This window comes from Gymnoscopelus microlampas (genome assembly GCF_963454915.1).
Source record: "Gymnoscopelus microlampas genome assembly, chromosome: 7".
Lineage (NCBI taxonomy): Eukaryota > Metazoa > Chordata > Actinopteri > Myctophiformes > Myctophidae > Gymnoscopelus > Gymnoscopelus microlampas.
In genome coordinates, this window is record NC_139944.1 from 50,942,895 (window position 1) to 50,962,115 (window position 19,221).

Here is a 19,221-nt window from a genome sequence, read left to right on the forward strand (position 1 = left end):
CTGCTATAAGCGCCAACTCCCACCACGAAGTGGCATGACAAGTTTAGTTTGTACGTGTCGATGAGGCAAGACGATGCCATGGAAACAAGTGTTATACATGTGAAATTATTGTTTTTTTTTTAAGCCACAAGCCCGATGAGTAAAAGGAGGGGCAGTGTTTCCTCTATATTCATGCAGCAGTGGTGGGCCAACACAGAAATGCTTAATTTATAGTCTGTTGTCCGACGGAATCATCACGCACAGAGAAATAACCCATCAACAAGCTCATAACACATGGCGACGCGCTGTAAGCTCGTATGATCAGCTATTTCGGGAGCGCAACTCCGATCGTACAGTATAAATCAGGTTTAAGAGAATTCCCACTGCTGCAGATAAAGTTTAAAACAAAAAAAAAAGAGACTGTTAGTGTCTCCCCTCCCCACAAAATATAAACACGGTAAGATGCGTAGAGTTACTGCCGTTTACCATAATAAAGCACCCAAATTAACGCAGTGTTAAGAGCCAAACCTGGGTGCAACACAGGAATGGACATGGGAACAAAACCACCCGCTGCCACAAAAGAAACTACACAGGAAACACTGCAGAGTAATAAGCATCGTAAAAGTAAATGCCGTAACGTTTCCTCAACATGTTCTTTGGGCTAGGAGACTTGTTTTCGTTTTGTTTTTTTTAATAGAAAATGCGTTCTGTGTGTACATAAGGAGGTGAGTGCAGCATGTGTGTGTGGGTGTGTGTACTGTACTGTAGCAGTATACTCTACGAGAGGAACGCTGCATGTATCTACAAAGGCCAGTGATAATATTGGGCATCAGGGATCACACAGTGGGACGTGGGAAGGGAAGGAGGGCGTATAGACAAGGCAGAGTTAGGGGTAGTGAGAGCAGTGGAGTCACACCGCGGTCAGGTTCGTCAACGTTCTCAGCAGCTGCAGGTCTCTGCTGACGGCTTGGCCCGCTCGTTCCTGTCCAGCTTGATGGGCTCCGGGAACTCATTGTACAGCTCCACCTCGGTTTCCTGAACACAGACACACAGGCGGTAGGGGGTGCGACAGTTAATCAAAATATTCCATGTAATCGACAATTATAAAATATACATTTTAAGAAAATGATTAATTCGTTATGTTTTCTTCTCCAAAAATCTTTCAAAAATACAGAAAATCTAGATCTATAAGCTTCCGACGCATTGTGAGCTTATGTTGTAAATCAGCTTTTTTCATGCGACACCATTGTATAAAACAGAGCTTAAGTCGCTAATAAGACTAAACTACTTAATCGATTAAAAAATAAAGTAATTTGGAATTATAACACATTCATCATACATTTTGTTACAGGGTCTGATTGACTTGAAATGGCACACATTTCTTTTTGTTTATTTTCTTTTTTTTCATATTATACTTGTTTAATAGAATACAGTGGACAAGAATCCACTCAATATAATAGACAGCCATTTTAGGATAACAATAGGCCTACTTATAATGTGTCCATAATAACCACATGAACCCTAGCGTCCATATTTTGGGACGCTAGGTATAGAGACGAATCCACAGAGCACTGCGGTGTCAGACTCCTGCTGTGGTGTGCGTTCTGACACCGCAGTTATGATTGCGCCGGGGGAGCGCTCTGTGGATATTGAACACTAAGCAACCGAAAATAAAAAACAACAACAAACAAAACGGAAGTCTGGCTAGACAAGATTGAGATCTTGAGATTTCAATCTCGTCTAGCGAGACATAGGTTTTTTTTTTGTGCATAGTATTCTGTCACTATGAACGTCAGATCTCACCAAAAAGAAAACAAAAGAAAAAGCTATTAAAATACGCGATCTAACGCAAGGCCTATTGGCACACGTTTTAAGCTGTGGCGGACCCAGGATGGAGTTATGAAAATGTTCTACTGTACCATTCATCCTAAGATATCATAGAAAAGGTGAGAAAACTGTGGTCCAAAATTCCCCTTTAACTAGGTATAGGGTTTACGTGGTTAAACGGAGAGGTGTGTGAGAGACAACACCACAGATCTTTCACAGGCTTCTTCTCAGCTTCTTGATTTGAGGTTTAACAACATTCAACAATGTATATTTTCTTTACTGTACTTTCATACATCTGTCAATTTAAAAATAAAGGAGAGAAATGGTGAGTAAAGGCGAGAAACAGCACAGTCTATCAAACCATCACATTTGGATTATATTACAGAAGTGAGGAAGAGAGGAGAGAGAAGTCTCATGGCAAACATTTCTCCATTTCTATATCGTCTGTCAGGTGGAAACGTCCAAAACTGTTACTTTCACACACAAAAAAACCTGCAAAAATAGCAGATCTACAAGCTCAAAACACGTCGCAAAAGCGGCTCGTTTTGAGATTGCAGATCTGCCATTTTTGTGTTACGCGCTAGTATGATCACGTAGGGCGTTTAAAAAACACAAATAGGTAGCATATGGAGATAAGAGTTTTCTGCCCCACAGCGACGATATCCTCATTTCACAATGTGCACGGAAGTTAAAAAAAAAAAGAAAAAAAAAACCCATTATAAACAAGGCCTCCAATGCCGGATCACACAAAATGCCCTTGAACTGCGCTCTGAAAATAGCAGATCTACAAGCTCACAACGCGTCGCAGTGTGCAAAACATACTCTCTCGCCATGCCGTCGGCCTGGCGGAGACAATAAAGTGCTCAGTCATAGTTGCGGCTTGGACTCCATCCACTTGAGTTAGAACGATTTTGCATTGGTCTTATAGTTAGTCTTCTGCCTTGAAGATACAGTAATAAACACACATAATACTTAAAAGGTATTCAAGATAGTTTTATTACCCTTGTTACTTGGAACGCAAAGACATTTTCAAACAATGTAGATGCTACGCATTTATCATAGTACTAATATAATGATGAATGCAAACACCATCCCCCCCTCACAATTCTTTATGCTTCTTTCAGTTATGTATCCTATTGTATTATGTCCTCTATGATGCAATTCAAATTCTAAACGTAATATACGAACAGACGGTAAAAGATCTGATTGATTAAAAGAAATAACAAGCACTTAAATTGTTTGCCAACGTAGGCAATTGGCAGAGACATATATGGAGATTGACAACATAGCTTTTTGCCTTTCCCCCATGAAATGATTGAGAGGTTTGCAAATATACAAAGTCTTAAATAAATCAGGTTTAAGAGAATTACCACTGCTGCAGATAAAGTTTGATATAAAAAAAAGAGACTGTTAGTGTGTCTCCCCTCCCCACAAAATATAAACACGGTAAGATGCGTAGTAGTTACTGCCGTTTACCATAACAAAGCACCCAAATGAACGCAATGTTAGAGCCAAACCTGGGTGCAACACAGGAATGGACATGGGAACAAAAACCACCCGCTGCCACAAAAGAAACTACACAGGAAACAGTACAGATAAGCGTCGTAAAAGTAAGTGCCGTAACGTTTCCTCGACATGTTCTTTGGGCTAGGAGACTTGTTTTCGTTTTGTTTTAGTTTTTTTTTAACCCATTAAGACCTGGAACTGTGTCATTTTTAGATTTGAGCTAAAAAGCATTATTTTACACTTTGGGCTATTCAAAAATAGCAGATATACAAGCTCATAGCGCGGCACCGAGTGCCGCGCTATGAGCTTGTAGATCTGCTATTTTTGAAAAATCGTGAACATGTGTGCAAATCGTTGAATATATATATTTTTAAAGCGAACTTTTTTTTACTCAAATCGTTGCTTCTGGGGGGTCCCTGGAACAAAATATTTTGATGGGGGTCCGCGGCCAAATACATATAATTTGGGGGGGGTCCTTGACATGAAAAAGATTGAGCACCACTGATATAGAAACATACGTTTTTCAGAATACTGTTGAGATTTAGGAGACATTTAGAATCGGCTTCAGGTCTCAATGGGTTAATAGAAAATGCGTTCTGTGTGTACTATACTGTAGCAGTATACTCTACGAGAGGAACGCTGCATGTATCTACAAAAGGCCAGTGATAATATTGGGGCATCAGGGATCACACAGTGGGATGTGGGAAGGGAAGGAGAGGGCGTATAGAGTATAGACAAGGCAGAGTTAGGGGTAGTGAGAGAGCAGTGGAGTCACACCGCGGTCGGTCAGGTTCAGTCAACGTTCTCAGCAGCTGCAGGTCTCTTGGTTTGGTCGCTCGTTCCTGTCCAGCCTGATGGGCTCGGGGAACTCGGGGTATATCCCCACCTCGGTTTCCTAGACACAGACCGACAGGCAGGCGGTATGTAATCGACGATTAAAAATTATACATTTTAACCCATTGAGACCTGAAGCCGATTCTACATGTCTCCTAAATCTCAACAGCTTTCTGAAAAACGTTTGTTTCTATATCAGTGGTGCTCAATCATTTTCATGTCAAGGAGCCCCAAAATTATATGTATTTGGCTGCGGACCCCCATCAAAATATCTTGTTCCAGGGACCCCCAGAAGCAAAGATTTGAGTTAAAAATGTTCGCTTTAAAAATATATATATTCAAAGATTTGCACACATTTTCACGATTTTTCAAAAGCAGATATACAAGCTCGTAGCGCGGCACCGAGCTTGTATATCTGCTATTAAGAGTTCCAGGTCTTAATGGGTTTTGTTTTTACATGTTCCAAAATGTTAAAGAATACAGAAAATAGCTGATCTATTAACTCATTCACTGCCAGATTTATTTCTGTCTGTGTTTGCCCACTGCCAGCAATTTCGTATTTTTGTTTAACTTTCAACAGGTCACAAAAAAAATTATATTCATTATTATCGCAAGTCCGATCGTTTGTAAACAGACAGGCTATCCATGCACGTCGCCTAGACAACAAAACATTCCGATCGGCTCGGAGTCCTTCTCATGCAGCCCAGTGTAAACACACCATTTATCGTCAAAAAATTGGAAGGTTCACTTACTTTTTCAGCTCGCCACAGAAAATGTCCATCGCTTATGATCGCGTGTCCAACTGTTTGTAGACACACAGGGTAGGTGTGCGAGTGGCCAAGAGAACAAATTTCCGAACCACGACAATCCATTCTACAGTAGTAGAAGTTTGTAAACGGCGCGTCCGACCAAGCACGGCGGAGAAAAAACAAAACCGAGGAAATGGCGTTTCAGAGGGAGAGTTAAACAGGGAGAAGACGGAAACGGAAATCTTGGATTGACATTATTTCCTTATCCGGGTGTGTTACAATGAAATGTATCACTACGAGAGATGAAGAACGCTGAGATCTTTTATAAAAATCAACGTTTTTCAAAATTACGTTTTTTTACGTCAATGGCAGATTTGGTAATTGGAAAAAATTACGTTTTTTTACGTCAGTGGCAGTGAATGAGTTAAGCTTGCGACGCAATGTGAGCTTAAAGGGATAGTTCACCCCCCAAATGACTTGTCTCCGCCAGGCCGAACGGCATGGCGAGAGAGTATGTTTTGCACCCTGTCCGTGTGTCCGTCCGTCCGTGTGTCCTTCTGTCTGTGACCAGCTGATCTCCGGCAACGTTGGCCCCGGTCACTGCAAATTTTAGCGCCACCAGGAGGCCGATTTGTGCAAAACACATTTTTTAATACTACTTCAAGTGTTGACACTAACACCTGCCTGGGGCAGGTAAATAAAATGGTCGGGCAGGTGAAGTTTGCTATCGGGTGGCCCGACGGGCAAGTGCGCATTTTGAGTGGGGACGCAACAAGATATCATATCTGTCTTTAGACACTTGAACGTGGCCAGAGCGCTCCGTCTCCCCCAAGTCACATACACACACACACACACACACACACACACACAGACGTGAGCTCCAGCGAAAACAGCTAATCTACAAGCTCACAACGTCTGCATGCATCCCACCCGCGATATAAAACAAAAACACCCGTGGACTTTTGTCACATGTGCTGCGGTTCCTTACTTGTGTCCTTAACCGATGTGTGAAAATACAAGAATGCAGTAAGCAGCGTGTAAAGCCTTCCTTATGTCAGTATCAGTTCAAAACAGCAGTGCCAGGCAGCCCACTTCCTCCGTTTGTTTATTGAACGGTCAAAGCTTAGCTTAGCACGTGTCAAGTCAGACTAACGTAAACTCTTGACTTCCAGTCGGTGGACTTCAAAATAAGAGCACTTTGTCAAGTTATGGGAAAGTAAGTGTCTTCAGGTCTGTGGAATGTAATATAAAAGAGCAGCGTTGGTCTATAATGTGCCGTTTTCACTGTTGCTACACTTAAAATAACAAGTGTAAGTGTGAACCCATAGTCATATTCATAGCTATCTACTAGATATTTGACATAAATATTGAGGCAGGACATTTTTTATCGTGCAGCCCCAGAATTTGCAAGTATAAAGTAAAACATAAGTGTTAAATTGAACGGTAATTACAATTTTGCTTATCATTTTATAAAGGACGATTTACTTTTCGGGCAAGTGGGCAAGACCTGTGGGCAAGTAGAACATGACCTGTACTTGCACGACAGGCAAGTGCCTCTGAGACCTTAGTGTCAACCCCTGCTACTCCAAACATCACACAAATCGGTACACAGCATCTCTATAGTCATGTGATCAACACGGATCTGTCCGATTTACCATATTCCATCCTGATTGCCTAAGATTGGCTTCCAAAGTTAGCATGATTGGTTCGTTCTGAACAAAATGCCTCAATTCATGAACGCAGCATTCAATTTCAGTGATTTTTCATTCAAGTTTTCATTCACCATTCATTTGTTACAGGGTCTGATTTAATTGAAAATGGGGCAAATATACAAAATAGGGTTTTTATGGGTTATCTTTTTTTTCATATAATACACGTTAAATGTTGAAGAATCCACTCAATATAATAGACAGCCATTTTAGGATAACAATACTTATAATGTGTCCATAACCACATGAACCCTAGCGTCCCTATTTTGGGACTTTAGGTATAGACGAATCCACAGAGCGCTCCCCTGGCGCAAATCATAACTGCGGTGTCAGAATGCACAGCGCAGCAGGAGTCTGACACCGCAGTGCTCTGTGGATTCCTCTATAGAGCCCTGGGAGATTTGAGTATAGAGTTTACGTGGTTAAACGGAGAGGTGTGAGAGACAACAACACTGATCTTTTACATGCTTCTTCTCAACTTCTTGATTTGAGTTTTAACAACATTTACAACTTAACTGTACTTTCATAAATCTGTCAATAAAATGTGGATTCTATTACAGAAGTGAGGAGAGAGAGAGATCGACGTCCCAAGTCTCATGGCAAGCATTTCGCCATTTACATATCGTCTCTGTCAGGTGGAAACCTCATGTCCAAAACTGTTACTTTCAAGTACTTTCAAATAAATAAACAAAACAGCAAAGGTAGCAGATCTGCAAGCTCGAAACGCGTCGAGCTTGCAGATCTGCTACTTTTGAGTTACGCTCTAGTATGATCTCGTAGGGCGTTAATTTACGGAAAAACACAAATAGTTAGAATATTGAGATAAACAGTTTCTGCCCCACAGTGACGATATCCTCATTTCACAATAAATAAACAGAATCCTGAACTAGTGACCTCAGACCAAACAATGTGCACAGAAGTCAAATAAAAAGTTGAACTCTCTCGCTGGCTTCCCATTACCTCAGTGCTTCTCAAAAGCTTTTCATGTCAAGGACCCTCAAATTGTTATATTGATAACAAACATTTTGTGCCGGGGACCCCCAGAAGCAAAGATTTGAGTAAATTTGTTTTAAAAAAAAATGTATATTCAAAGATTTTCAAAGATTTTCAAGATTTTTCCAAAATTGCAGATATACAAGCTCATAGCACGTCACCAAAGTATAAAATACGGTTAAAGTGGTTAAGATGATTGTGACGCTATATTAACTCATTTTGCTGGGGACCCCCCGGACCCCGGAACCAATGCATTACCTGTTTAAGAGCGTTGCGTGCAATAGTCTGGAAGGCCTGCTCTACATTGATTGCCTCCTTGGCGCTGGTTTCGAAGTAGGGGATGTTGTTCTTGCTCTGACACCAAGCCTGTGCTCGCTTGGTTGTTACCTTAAAAACACAAAAAAGGGCAATGATGATGAGATGTTTTTTCTTAGAAACATCAGATAAATTGGTCTGCATTTCTTTTTTTTTGAGGGGGCTTTTATGCCTTTGACAGGGACAGTAGGCTGACAGGAAACGGGGAGAGAGAGAGGAATGACATGCAGCAAAGACTTGAACCCATGACACGTTGTCAGGCTACACTGAGCGTAGGTGCCTCAGGCCTTGGTCTGCATTTCTATCTGTGTCAATTTTGTTGACTAAAACTATGACTAAAAAATGTTCACTGACCACAAACCAATCAAAAACTAAATAAAAACTAAGCTATGATGACTAAAACTATGACTAAATATACTGACAATTTCGTCAACAAATAAAAACTACACTAAAATGTTACAGAGGGACTAGTGGAGAAGAGATCCAGTAGAACTAAGACTAAGTTGTTTTATGCTTGGCTGTGTACGGGTGTGGCTCTCTGAAAACAGTCGATCTACAAGCTCAAAACATGTCGCAGACGCTATTTCCGGTAGCCGGTCTACAAAATACATTTTAGTCGACTAAATCAACTGTAGATTTAGTCGACTAAAATCTTATGACATTAAGTCAATTAAAAAACATTTGAGATGACCAAAATGTGACTAAAACCAGGGGCGGCCTTTAGGATCTGGGGGCCTGTTTCAAGAGCTAATATGGGGCCGGGCCCCCATATACACCTCCACATGATATTAGACCGTTTCTGACATGCACAAATAAACCAACAGTTTTATTAGAATATGATAAGCTACTCGCAGCACTTCACTTATTAAACAGATGGGCAAAGAGACGAGTCAATGAACGCACCAAAACACATCACAGCCGGATATTCACAGAAGGTCTGTGACGAAGCCTGCCGTTCCAACAAGCTAAACTCTAAAGCTAAATTCTATCATTTAGAATGGAATAAAAATCATCATCACCACTACCCCTTGTCTATGACATTATTCTGTTGATACAGGCTTTGAGCTGAGGGCTAGAGAAGAGCCTAATCAGTTAGGCTGTGTGAATAATGCTGATGTGCTTTTAAATATGACAATGCTGTATCCTTTACAACGCTGCTCAGCTGACCCGTTCAGGCAATAAAGAGGGCGAGGCTACTCACAGGGTACAAACACTGTTGTACTTTTACTCCAGTAAATATTTATTACCGGACGTTTTACTTTTTCCACTACTGGTCTTGCTCAGACACTTACGTCAAGAGGAACCCAGGGTATGGAACAGGGAACCTTTCAGTTCCCCAGACGGCCTCTCTACCTCCTGAGTCACCGCCAACCTCAGTACTATGCACATGAAATCACTACTATTATAGATTATTATTATTATTGTGGTTTTGTGGAGGAGCCTCCACAAAACGGAACAGATCCTTACGACCGCTTCTCTGGTCTGCCAGGATGTTGTGGAGAGGGTGACTCACATTGTCCATTATGGCCTGCATGTTATTGTGTGTGCAACTCTCCACAACAGACTCCAGTGAGTCCGGCCTCTCCCCCAGTACTGAGCCAATATGTAGATATGTTCAAAAGAAATTCGCCTTTAATGACATGCCCAAAATAGGGATCGATTATGAATCATTTTTTTTATCACAATTACAGATAATCGCTGACTTTGATTGGCTCTTTGAACCTCTAGCCTGGACCCACCTGTCTGTTCTCCAGGTCAATCTTGTTGCCCAGCACCACAAAGGGGAAGTTCTCTGGGTCCCGAGGGCTGGCCTGGATCAGGAACTCGTCCCTCCAGCTGTCTAGGGTCTTGAAGGTGTTGGGCGCCGTCACGTCAAACACCAGCACACAGCAGTCTGCTCCGCGGTAGAACGCCACGCCTAAGGACTGGAACCTCTCCTGTCCAGCTGTGTCCCAAATCTGACAACGTGGCGAAGAAAAGGTCATCATCAGAACACATGGTGACCATCAGAAGACATAGTGACCCCCCTGCCCTCACCCTACATTGTTTGTGGGAGTTTACATAGATTTGTTAAAAATTATACATCCTTCTCCATTAAAATCATATTTTCATTCCTCTTAACTGTGGCACAGTTTAGACAAAATACAAGAATGTAAAAATTGTCCTGTCTGTGTGACAACATGACATTGGACTGTTGTGCATTTTAAATACAATTATTTCCCTCATACCTGCATTGTGACGAGTCTGTCATCCACCATGACTTCTTTTGTCAAGAAATCAGCGCCTATTGTGGCTTTGTACTGGTTACTGAACTTTTTATTCACATACTGGTTCATCAACGAGGTCTTTCCAACTCTGGAGAAATTCAGAAAACAGGTTACGGGTAAATAAAACATCAACATGATAAATAACACTTTAAATAGTGAGCATTTGATTACAAATAGGGATGCGGCAATATATTTAATTATGACGATACCGTTTCTGATTATTTCCCATCCATATCAGCCAATACCAAATTTTGCCCATAAGAAACTTGATGAGTACATTCATGCTCCCTGTAGAATTAACCCTAACAATTTTTGTTACCCCATTACTTTTTCTCTAGCGCCACCCTCAGGCTAAATGTCAACATTGCACACAAGATATCTCAATCTAAAGAAGGGCCCTAAGGATTCTGTTTTATTGATTTATTTTTAAGATTAATTTTTCAGCAATTTAGATTTTTACAATGTTACACTCCCTCACATCAAAATGTATGATATAGGTTTGTAATTTTTTTTTGTTCAAAAAGTATGATGACCCAAAGGTTGTGTCATACTTTTGTTGTTCTTTTTAGAACCGCTGAAGTACATGTAATATTACAGTGTTGTAGTTGAAGTTAACTGAAATGCAGTGCACTCAAATCATAACATTCCTATTTCCCATGGATGGTCAGTACGCCCATAAAGAGGTCCACACAGAAACAGGAAATCAGCACTGTGCGGCCGCAGACCTCTGCTCAAAGTCTGCTTTGGGTCCCTGACTACATGGACCATGAGGATGTCTATGAACTGGGCTGTGGGCTCTCTAACCCTGTACCAGAACAGAAACAAAGACTGTTTGACAGCTGGCGTTGCGCAAGTACGTCTCTCATGTGCCTCTCACTAAGTGAAATACTTAAAGCAGATATGTGAAAAATCTGGTTAGGCAATTAACGCAACTTGCAATTCTGTGTTTTTAGGCTGTATGTCAATTCCATTTTGACATGTTGTTTACTTGAAAACAGAATCCACAGGGCCCTATAGTATGCAGTTTGCACGCTGGACCCTACCGATTTTGGTGACCATGGCATTTTTCCTCTAACGGCACCCTTTGGCATACAATCAGGTGTAAGAAGTAGCATGGCCTCTGGGGGCTACTAGTGGGGCTTTAGACTCTTAGGGCCATATCTTGCGTGCCGCCTTACCCCCTTTATCCCTTAACTCTTTTGCCATGTTTTACTATTTTGACAAGCATTTTAAAACGGTTCAAATAGCCGATCTACATGCTTACCACGTGTTGATGTAGATCGGCAACTATTTTAAAAATAAATCAGCCAATAGACAGTCTAAAATATATTGCTGCATTCCCAGTTACACAAGTACAACATGACATCCTTGCTTCTGTTACATCATCTTAATCAATAAGCCTAATAAAATGGTTACTTTATAACTTATATAAAGTGGTTCTAAAACATTTTCATGTGAATTGATAGGCGTTTGGCTGTGGACCGCATTTTGAAAAGATTTTGTACCAGGGACCCCATAAGAGAAGATTTGTGTTTTTTTTTTTTAAATGATCAAAATGTTTCCAGAATTTAACTATATATCAACTCATTTTGCTTGGGACCCCTTGTGTCTGGAACCCCTTGAAAGACCCCTGGGGGTCCCAAGAGAAACACAGCTTTCAAACAAAGACTCAAGCATTGCTCAGTCTGCGTTGGTCAAGCAGTCAAATCTATTGAACTGTCAAAAGCAGGGCAGAATCTGCTCCTTACCCAGAGTCTCCAAGGATGATGACTTTAAGTAGTACTTTCTTCCTAGACGTCATTGTGTCTCAGCTGGGAAACAAAAAGCACACAAACTGCAGTATAAAACACTTTGGTAGGGTTTTGGAGCAGTGTGTGTGTGTGTGTGTGTGTGTGTGTGTGTGTGTGTGTGTGTGTGTGTGTGTGTGTGTGTGTGTGTGTGTGTGTGTGTGTGCATTTTGAAATACACTCAAAGATTCAAGCATGCAGCTCAAGGGCACAAACCACAAATCAGCACAGCACATAATGCCAACTTCCCTTTTAAGATGTTCCAGCATTTTAGCCTCGGCCACTATAAGTGAAATCATATCTATCCCCTGTCTACTCTAACCCAGTGGTTCTCATCTCAACCTGCGGGTCGGTACCCCCAGAGGGGTACTCCTCAGTCCTCACATGATTTTGGGGGGTGTCCCCAGATGACAGTTAAGTGACAATGCAAGGACTTTAAAGACCTTTTAAAATACCTAAACAAAACAAAGGAAATTAAATGAAAAAAGACAAATACTGCAACAACAGTAATCAACAAACTATACTATAAAAACTGGTCAAACATTGGCAACATTTTTAAATATAAGAAAGACGCAAACATTTTGAAAATAGCTGATCTACAAGCTCACAACGCCTCGGAACCCGAGGTGTTGTGAGCTTACAGATCAGCAATTTTCACAATATTTATCCGTGGAACCAAGTCAAACTAAATGTTATGCCTCAACTCCTACAATTCCAAGCACTTATCAGGGTGGGGGGTCCCCAGTTCAAATATTATATTTGGGGGGTGGTCGAGGCCGGAAAAGGTTGAGAACCACTGGTGTAAGCTATACATCCCAACATTTACAAAAGTATATATAATGTCCTAGTAGTCATTTTAAGTGGAAAGTGAAAATGAACAGCCCCACCTCAGCCTTTGTACACCGACCGAACACAGACATGTCAAGCTCCCGTCCTCTCTCTCCCCCCTCTCCCCAAATATACATATAAATATCTCATTGCTTTGGGATTGACCTACTTTCTTTACACAAAGCTGCAGTGCAGGCCAGGGGTCTTGCAAACAATCTCTGAATTTGGCCTGTCATCGTATTTTCACCCCCCGCTGCTTCTATTACAGTACAGTACGCTTTGTCTTCCCCACAAAGTAAAGTAACGTCCCATCTCCCTTTTTATGACTCTAGTTTTAAATGGTATCCAAGTCCTCCTCCTCAGAGCAAAGTATTCCACTGGAGAAATCACGTGTCAATAATTACTAGGCTTTCACAGCATATGGTGTGTGTGTGTGTGACTGTGGTGGATACTGCATAGCTGGCAGCATTGTGATTCTTTGTTAGGATACAGAATCACAGACAGTAGTTTTTGAACAGCGAAGGGCCACAATCAAAGATGTACAGCATACAGCACATCAAGTGACAAATTTAACAACAAAAAAAACAATCTAAAGTGTCCTAGTACATTTTTCAAGATTCAAATGCTTTAAAAAGGGATAGTTCACCCCAAAAATGACTTATTTTCTATCAATTACACACCCCATGAAGCCTTGAATTCATGGAGATTTTTTTTTGTTTTTGTCGCATTCCTAATAAGCCAATAATTTGATGACCGGTGGAAAGATGATAATGTCTCCGGTCATCAAATTATTGGCTTAGGAATGCGACAAAAACAAGGCTTTTCTCCATGAATTCAAGTCTCCATGGGGTGAGTAATCGATAGAAAGAAGTCATTTTGGGGCGTGAACTATCCCTTTAAACTGTATGGAAATCTGTTCATGCCTATTTGCTATAGTTTTGTTTTTAACCACACACCATATGTATGTAGATATGTTACTGTGTCTGTCGCTATCATAACTGCCTCATTCCATTGCAAATTCCTCTCTTTTTTTATTATCATACACCTTTTTGTGTATAATTTACTTTGCTCATATTAGAGATATTTCACATATCTGACCCGTTTTTCTTCTTTGTTTCGTTCTCTCTCTCTTTTTCTCTAAATCTTTTCCCATTTCTTGCAAACTGCAAATGATGAGAGCTTGTATAACAAATGATTTCACCAACTACTTTTTTACACCTGTAAACCTGTGGTGTGACAAATTATCTATAGACACTTGGTATTTAATTTGATATGTGTACTTATATAAGCTGATAGTCATAAGAGAATTGCATTCAAAAGTTTGATTTTGAAATGAAAATGGAAATCTCGTAAGCACATTGGCGGGGGGGGCTTTGTTCCGTTTTAATATTTTTGGTACATACATAGGTATCACCACATGCAGTACCATATCATTCCAATGGAGGGTAGAAGGGTGAAACTGGTGTAAGGAATAAACCCCATGCATTGTGAAATAATGACAGGTGGTCATTATTATATTAATGAATATGAAATATTCTACAGGTCATGGAGCACCTATTAAGACGTGAACATGAACACCAGTACATACCAAGATATCTAAATAACAAAACAATGCACAATCTACAAGATTGTAGATCTGTAGCACTGAAACATGACTGTCAAACCATGACAGACGAGTGTCATGTGAACCATGGCTAGTAGTAGATCTGCTACTTTAGGAACTTTTGTGTGACGCTGTAGTGTGATCAAGTATAGGGTGTTCATTTATGAAAAAACACAAAAAGTTAGAATATGAGGTTTCTGTCTGACGGCAACGAAATGCCTTCTAAATCCTACCTATGTTGCTAAATAATATAAAAGCTAAAATGACAGATCAGATGCTTTCCAGGTCCAAAACAAAGTCTACCTGTTCTGTCTACACAGTACCTACATGTATTGCCATCTCATTTACATGTTCCTTCTCCTTACAGGTGAGATCATTGTGTTATGTAAGGATTAAAAGGCTTCTCACAACAACAACACCTGGAGGAGCTGCCTATGTACTAAATAAACTAACACCACTAGTTTGCTCTGTTTAAACAGCCATCGCATGCCATCAGATTCTGAACAAAACCCCCATGTCTTTTCCTTCGATGTGGCAATCAATCTGACACGGAGAGAAAGACCAGTCAGTCAGTCAGTCAGTATCCCAGTAACCAGCAGCACCCACAATAATCTGTAACCCATGACATTGTGTCATGGACTTGATCACATGGTTATAAGACATAAGGACCAAGGCAAGGGAACCATGACTTGGCAAGCATGATTTAGCATGGCTAATGTTGTAGCCCCTGCATCGACATGGTTTTAGAATAGATGTCATAAGAAGCAAATGGATAAAACAAGCCTTAAATCTCTTCTTTTAACAGTAAACACATGTCTCTCTTCGTTAATTAACTGTAGAGACGAGATCAAAACCTCCCTGATTGATGACACACAATCATACATCTGTAAAGACTTATAGTTTGAGCTAACGTTAGAGAGCCTTCAGTAGTCCAGTACAGTTACATTGTGACCATAACATAATTTAAACATATACAGAGGACATCAATGTACCAAATTGACAGTGATCACATCAAATACACAACAATCTGATCCATGGCAAAACATTATCACACGTATCAAATGTCCACTGACACTTTCCCCCCAGCATTACTAACAAAAACAACAAGCTAACGCTTATTATGAGGGTTTTAACTGTCTTAATGTTGAGTTTAACATCAACTACATGGTAAAAAACATACAGAATTATCTCTTATATCTATAGCAGACAGACAAAGCAAACAAACAAACACACAAACCTTGTGACGAGGATCCTTAGTTAGTGTTCTTGTTGTTGCTGGAGGAGAAAAAAACACCTAAAGTGGACTTTCTTCTTTCCCTCTGCTGGGTTTGATTGGATGTATAAGCTAACTGTTAGCCTGTTAGCTTCAACTAGCCAAGTTCAATGTCTGCCTAGCCTGTTAAAATAACACTACGAGACGACACTATTCTAGCTAGCTAGCCTAGCAGCTAATGTCAGCTATCTATCACAAGCGACACCGACTGGTAGGCAGAGCCACCGCGGAGGTTCCTTTCGTTTTAAAAAAAAATCAGGTGATTTTGGGGGGTTTCGTTTCGCCTTGTTGTTCCGTTAAAAGCTAACGCGACGCTGCGTTAACGCTACGCTGCTAGCCTGTTTCTGTCTCCTGCTAACGTGCTAATAAAAAACCTGAAGCTAGCTTCTTCTTCACTTCCTCAAAAACAACCCCTCTGTCACACTAGTGTCCGACGTCACCGGAGGACACGCCCTAGTCTAGCATGTCTAACTAACTGACCAACTAGTCCAGGCCCTTCGTCCTTATTCTAATCTAGAATGTATTTTCCAATATATGGCAAGTATATGCAGAATATATGCTGCATATATGCCATATTCAGGTTCATATATGTGCATGTATGTGGTTATATAGGAAATATATGTCTCTTCTATGTCCACATGTGCCACATATATGGATATATATGTACATATATAGAGACGTATAATGCAGGCGGCCAATTTCATATATGTCACATATATGATAAACATATATGTTGCATATTTATATAAAAACATATATGTTCATATATATTCTTTGCCCCCCCTGGTGGCAGAGACAAAAATCGCCTATGAGCATGCAGGGATCTCCATAATAAAAGGGACAAGGACTATACACAGATAAATAGATCTCAAATAGATCTCAGATTGGTGGTGTGACATAGGTGTGAGGGCTGCGTAGCGACCCAAACTAGTTGAGGAAAAGATCAAAACGAAAAGGAGAAATTATAACAACAAATATAGCTGCAAGCAGCGATAATACGGGGCCAGTGAGAGAGAGACAGACAGACATGGAAACTGGAGAGAGAGAGAGAGAGAGAGAGAGAGAGAGAGAGATGGAAACTGGAGAGAGAGAGAGAGAGAGAGAGAGAGAGAGAGAGAGAGAGAGAGAGACATGGAAACGGAATAGATTGAAGAGAGACATGGAAACGGAATAGATTGATGAGAGAGAGAGAGATGGAAACAGAATGGATAGATTGGACATCTCAACCTATTGCCATTAACAGGAATCGAACTCTCAACCTTCGGACTAGGATATGGATAATTCCTTTTAACAGGTCGTTCATGAAAGTCCTTGTGGTCTTGTTTCCAATGAGAACCTGTGAGCAATTAGGGGTTAAGAGTCTTGCTCAGGGACAAATTTCATTTCATCGACGCATATGCTGGGATGGCCTGGAATCGAACCTGGGGCAACCAGGGCCTCTGGTTCCCTAGGCGTGCTCACTAACCACCCAGCTATGGCCGCCCCATGATAGGCTAATAGGCTGCAACACTACCTATAGTGCTATAGCTTTGTCCAGGCTGATGTTGTCTGTTGAAGATCATAAACTCTTGCCTTCTGTCATGAACCAAGCCAACACTAAGATCACTCGTTCACAAACCATTTACCAATAGAGAAATTGTATGTCTCCTCGCTACCGAAAACAGTGAAAGCAGCCGATCTACAAGCTCAGAAACACGTTGCTATCTGAAAAGTTTTCAGATTGTAGATCGGCTATTTTCAGAATGAAGTATGTCATACATTGAGAAATCGTACTCTCAAATAAGCATTTCAGGTTATCTTTACCATTTCCACATGTATTCATTGATACAGTCATGTTGTTTGCAATTCAACTTAAATTAAGTCTGCATCAAGTGAGGCTTGAACTGGCGACCTTGAGATTGTGAGGCACTCATTTAAGGGAGACGCCATTGGACCAACAGACAAGGAACTATGAAAAAGGAGATTACACAGATGATACAGTTTCACGCAAATAGCTGAAAAATCCTGGGTTTAAGTGTTTTTCAAACTGCTCAAAATTGCGGACAATCTACGGGCGGAGCTTACTGGTCAAAGCGATAGATGTGTTCCTCATGAGTCAAGGCACATGTGTAAGCAAGTTTCACGACTTTCGGCCAAACGAGGCATGACTTATGCCTGTTTAAAGTCTGCCTTTTCAAAAAATTGCTATAGCGCCCCCTTTTGGCCAATTGGAGTAAGATTGGTTTCAGTGATATTTGGAATGACCCTGTACATTTCTGCAAAGTTTCAAAGAAATGTGAGTCTGCATGTATGTTTTAGGCACAGATGAATAATTTTCATAAAACTGTAATAGTTAAAATCTATCTCCTCCTGGGATTTTTGAGCAATCTGCACGAAACGTTTAACACTTGAACTTTGGACCTCTGCCTACAAAAAATTCCAACGGATTTTCCATAAGTGAAAAAATGCAGAAGTTATGAGCCAATGGCTGTTTTTCATATAATTCAAAATGGTGGGCGATCTAAAGGTCAGAGGTCAAAAGTCAGACCACGAAAGTTGTCGGGCATGAAGAGACGCATGTGTGTATCGAAGTTTCATGGTTGTAGGTCAAACAGGGCATGAGTTGTACCTGTTCAAAGTTGGCACTTTCAATTGAGTGCTATAGCGCCACCCTTTGACGAATGAGTGTGAGAATTATTTCTTGGTAGTTTTTCATGAGCATCTACCATATGGCCGAGTTTCGTAAAAAGCGCATGCACGGTTAAGCCAGAACTGGCAAAAACAAGTATTTTTCAAACTGCTCAAAATTGCGGAAAATCTAAGGGCGGAGCTTAATGGTCAAATCGATACGTGTGTTCCTCATGAGTCAAGGCACATGTGTAAGCAAGTTTCACGACTTTCGGCCAAACGAGGCATGACTTATGCCTGTTTAAAGTCTGCCTTTTCAAAAAATTGCTATAGCGCCCCCTTTTGGCCAGTTGGAGTAAGATTGGTTTCAGTGATATTTGGAATGACCCTGTACATTTCTGCAAAGTTTCAAAGAAATGTGAGTCTGCATGTATGTTTTAGGCACAGATGAATAATGTTCATAAAACTGTAATAGTTAAAATCTATCTCCTCCTGGGATTTTTGAGCAATCTGCACGAAATGTTTCACACTTGAACTTTGGACCTCTGCCTACAAAAATTTCCAACGGATTTTCCATAAGTGAAAAAATGCAGAAGTTAGGAGCCAATGACTGTTTTTCATATAATTCAAAATGGTGGGAGATCTAAAGGTCAGAGGTCAAAAGTCAGAGGGTGAAAGTTGTTCAGCATGAGGAGACGCATATGTGTATCCAAGTTTCATATGGCTCTAGGTCAAACAGGGCATGAGTTGTACCTGTTCAAAGTTGGCATTTTCAATTGAGTGCTATAGCGCCACCTTTTGACGAAAGATTGTGAGAATTATTTTTTGATCGTTTTTCATGACCATCTACCATATGGCCGAGTTTCGTAAAAAGCGACTGCACGGTTCAGCCAGAACTGCGAAAAGTGGCAGAAGAAGAAGAGACAGAATACTGCCAATAACAA

The 19,221-nt window shown here is 40.7% G+C and overlaps 1 protein-coding gene across 2 annotated transcripts; it reads right to left on the reverse strand.

The window, feature by feature from the left end:
* Positions 1 to 658: 658 nt before the first annotated feature.
* Positions 659 to 16,060, reverse strand: rab7a (RAB7a, member RAS oncogene family). Of its 2 annotated transcripts, none has more exons than XM_084061260.1 (6): positions 15,635 to 16,060; positions 11,928 to 11,990; positions 10,141 to 10,267; positions 9,652 to 9,870; positions 7,856 to 7,984; positions 659 to 1,014 (listed from the first exon to the last, which is right to left on the reverse strand). In XM_084061260.1, the coding sequence occupies exons 2-6, from the start codon at positions 11,978 to 11,980 to the stop codon at positions 919 to 921; spliced, it is 624 nt and encodes a 207-aa protein (XP_083917386.1). In that variant the 5' UTR covers positions 11,981 to 11,990; positions 15,635 to 16,060; the 3' UTR covers positions 659 to 918. The 2 variants fall into 2 exon arrangements, with proteins under 2 accessions (XP_083917386.1, XP_083917387.1); XM_084061261.1 differs by lacking the exon at positions 659 to 1,014 and adding an exon at positions 3,892 to 4,207.
* Between the last annotated feature and the right edge of the window lie 3,161 nt (positions 16,061 to 19,221).

Excerpts from the sequence above, each read along its gene's own strand:
- rab7a (XM_084061260.1), bottom strand. The coding sequence starts at position 11,980 with ATGACGTCTAGGAAGAAAGTACTACTTAAAGTCATCATCCTTGGAGAC. Across the intron at positions 9,871-10,140 it reads ACAGACTCGTCACAATGCAG|ATTTGGGACACAGCTGGACA; the intron begins GTATGAGGGAAA and ends CCACGTTGTCAG. Across the intron at positions 1,015-7,855 it reads CACGCAACGCTCTTAAACAG|GAAACCGAGGTGGAGCTGTA; the intron begins GTAATGCATTGG and ends GTCTGTGTTCAG.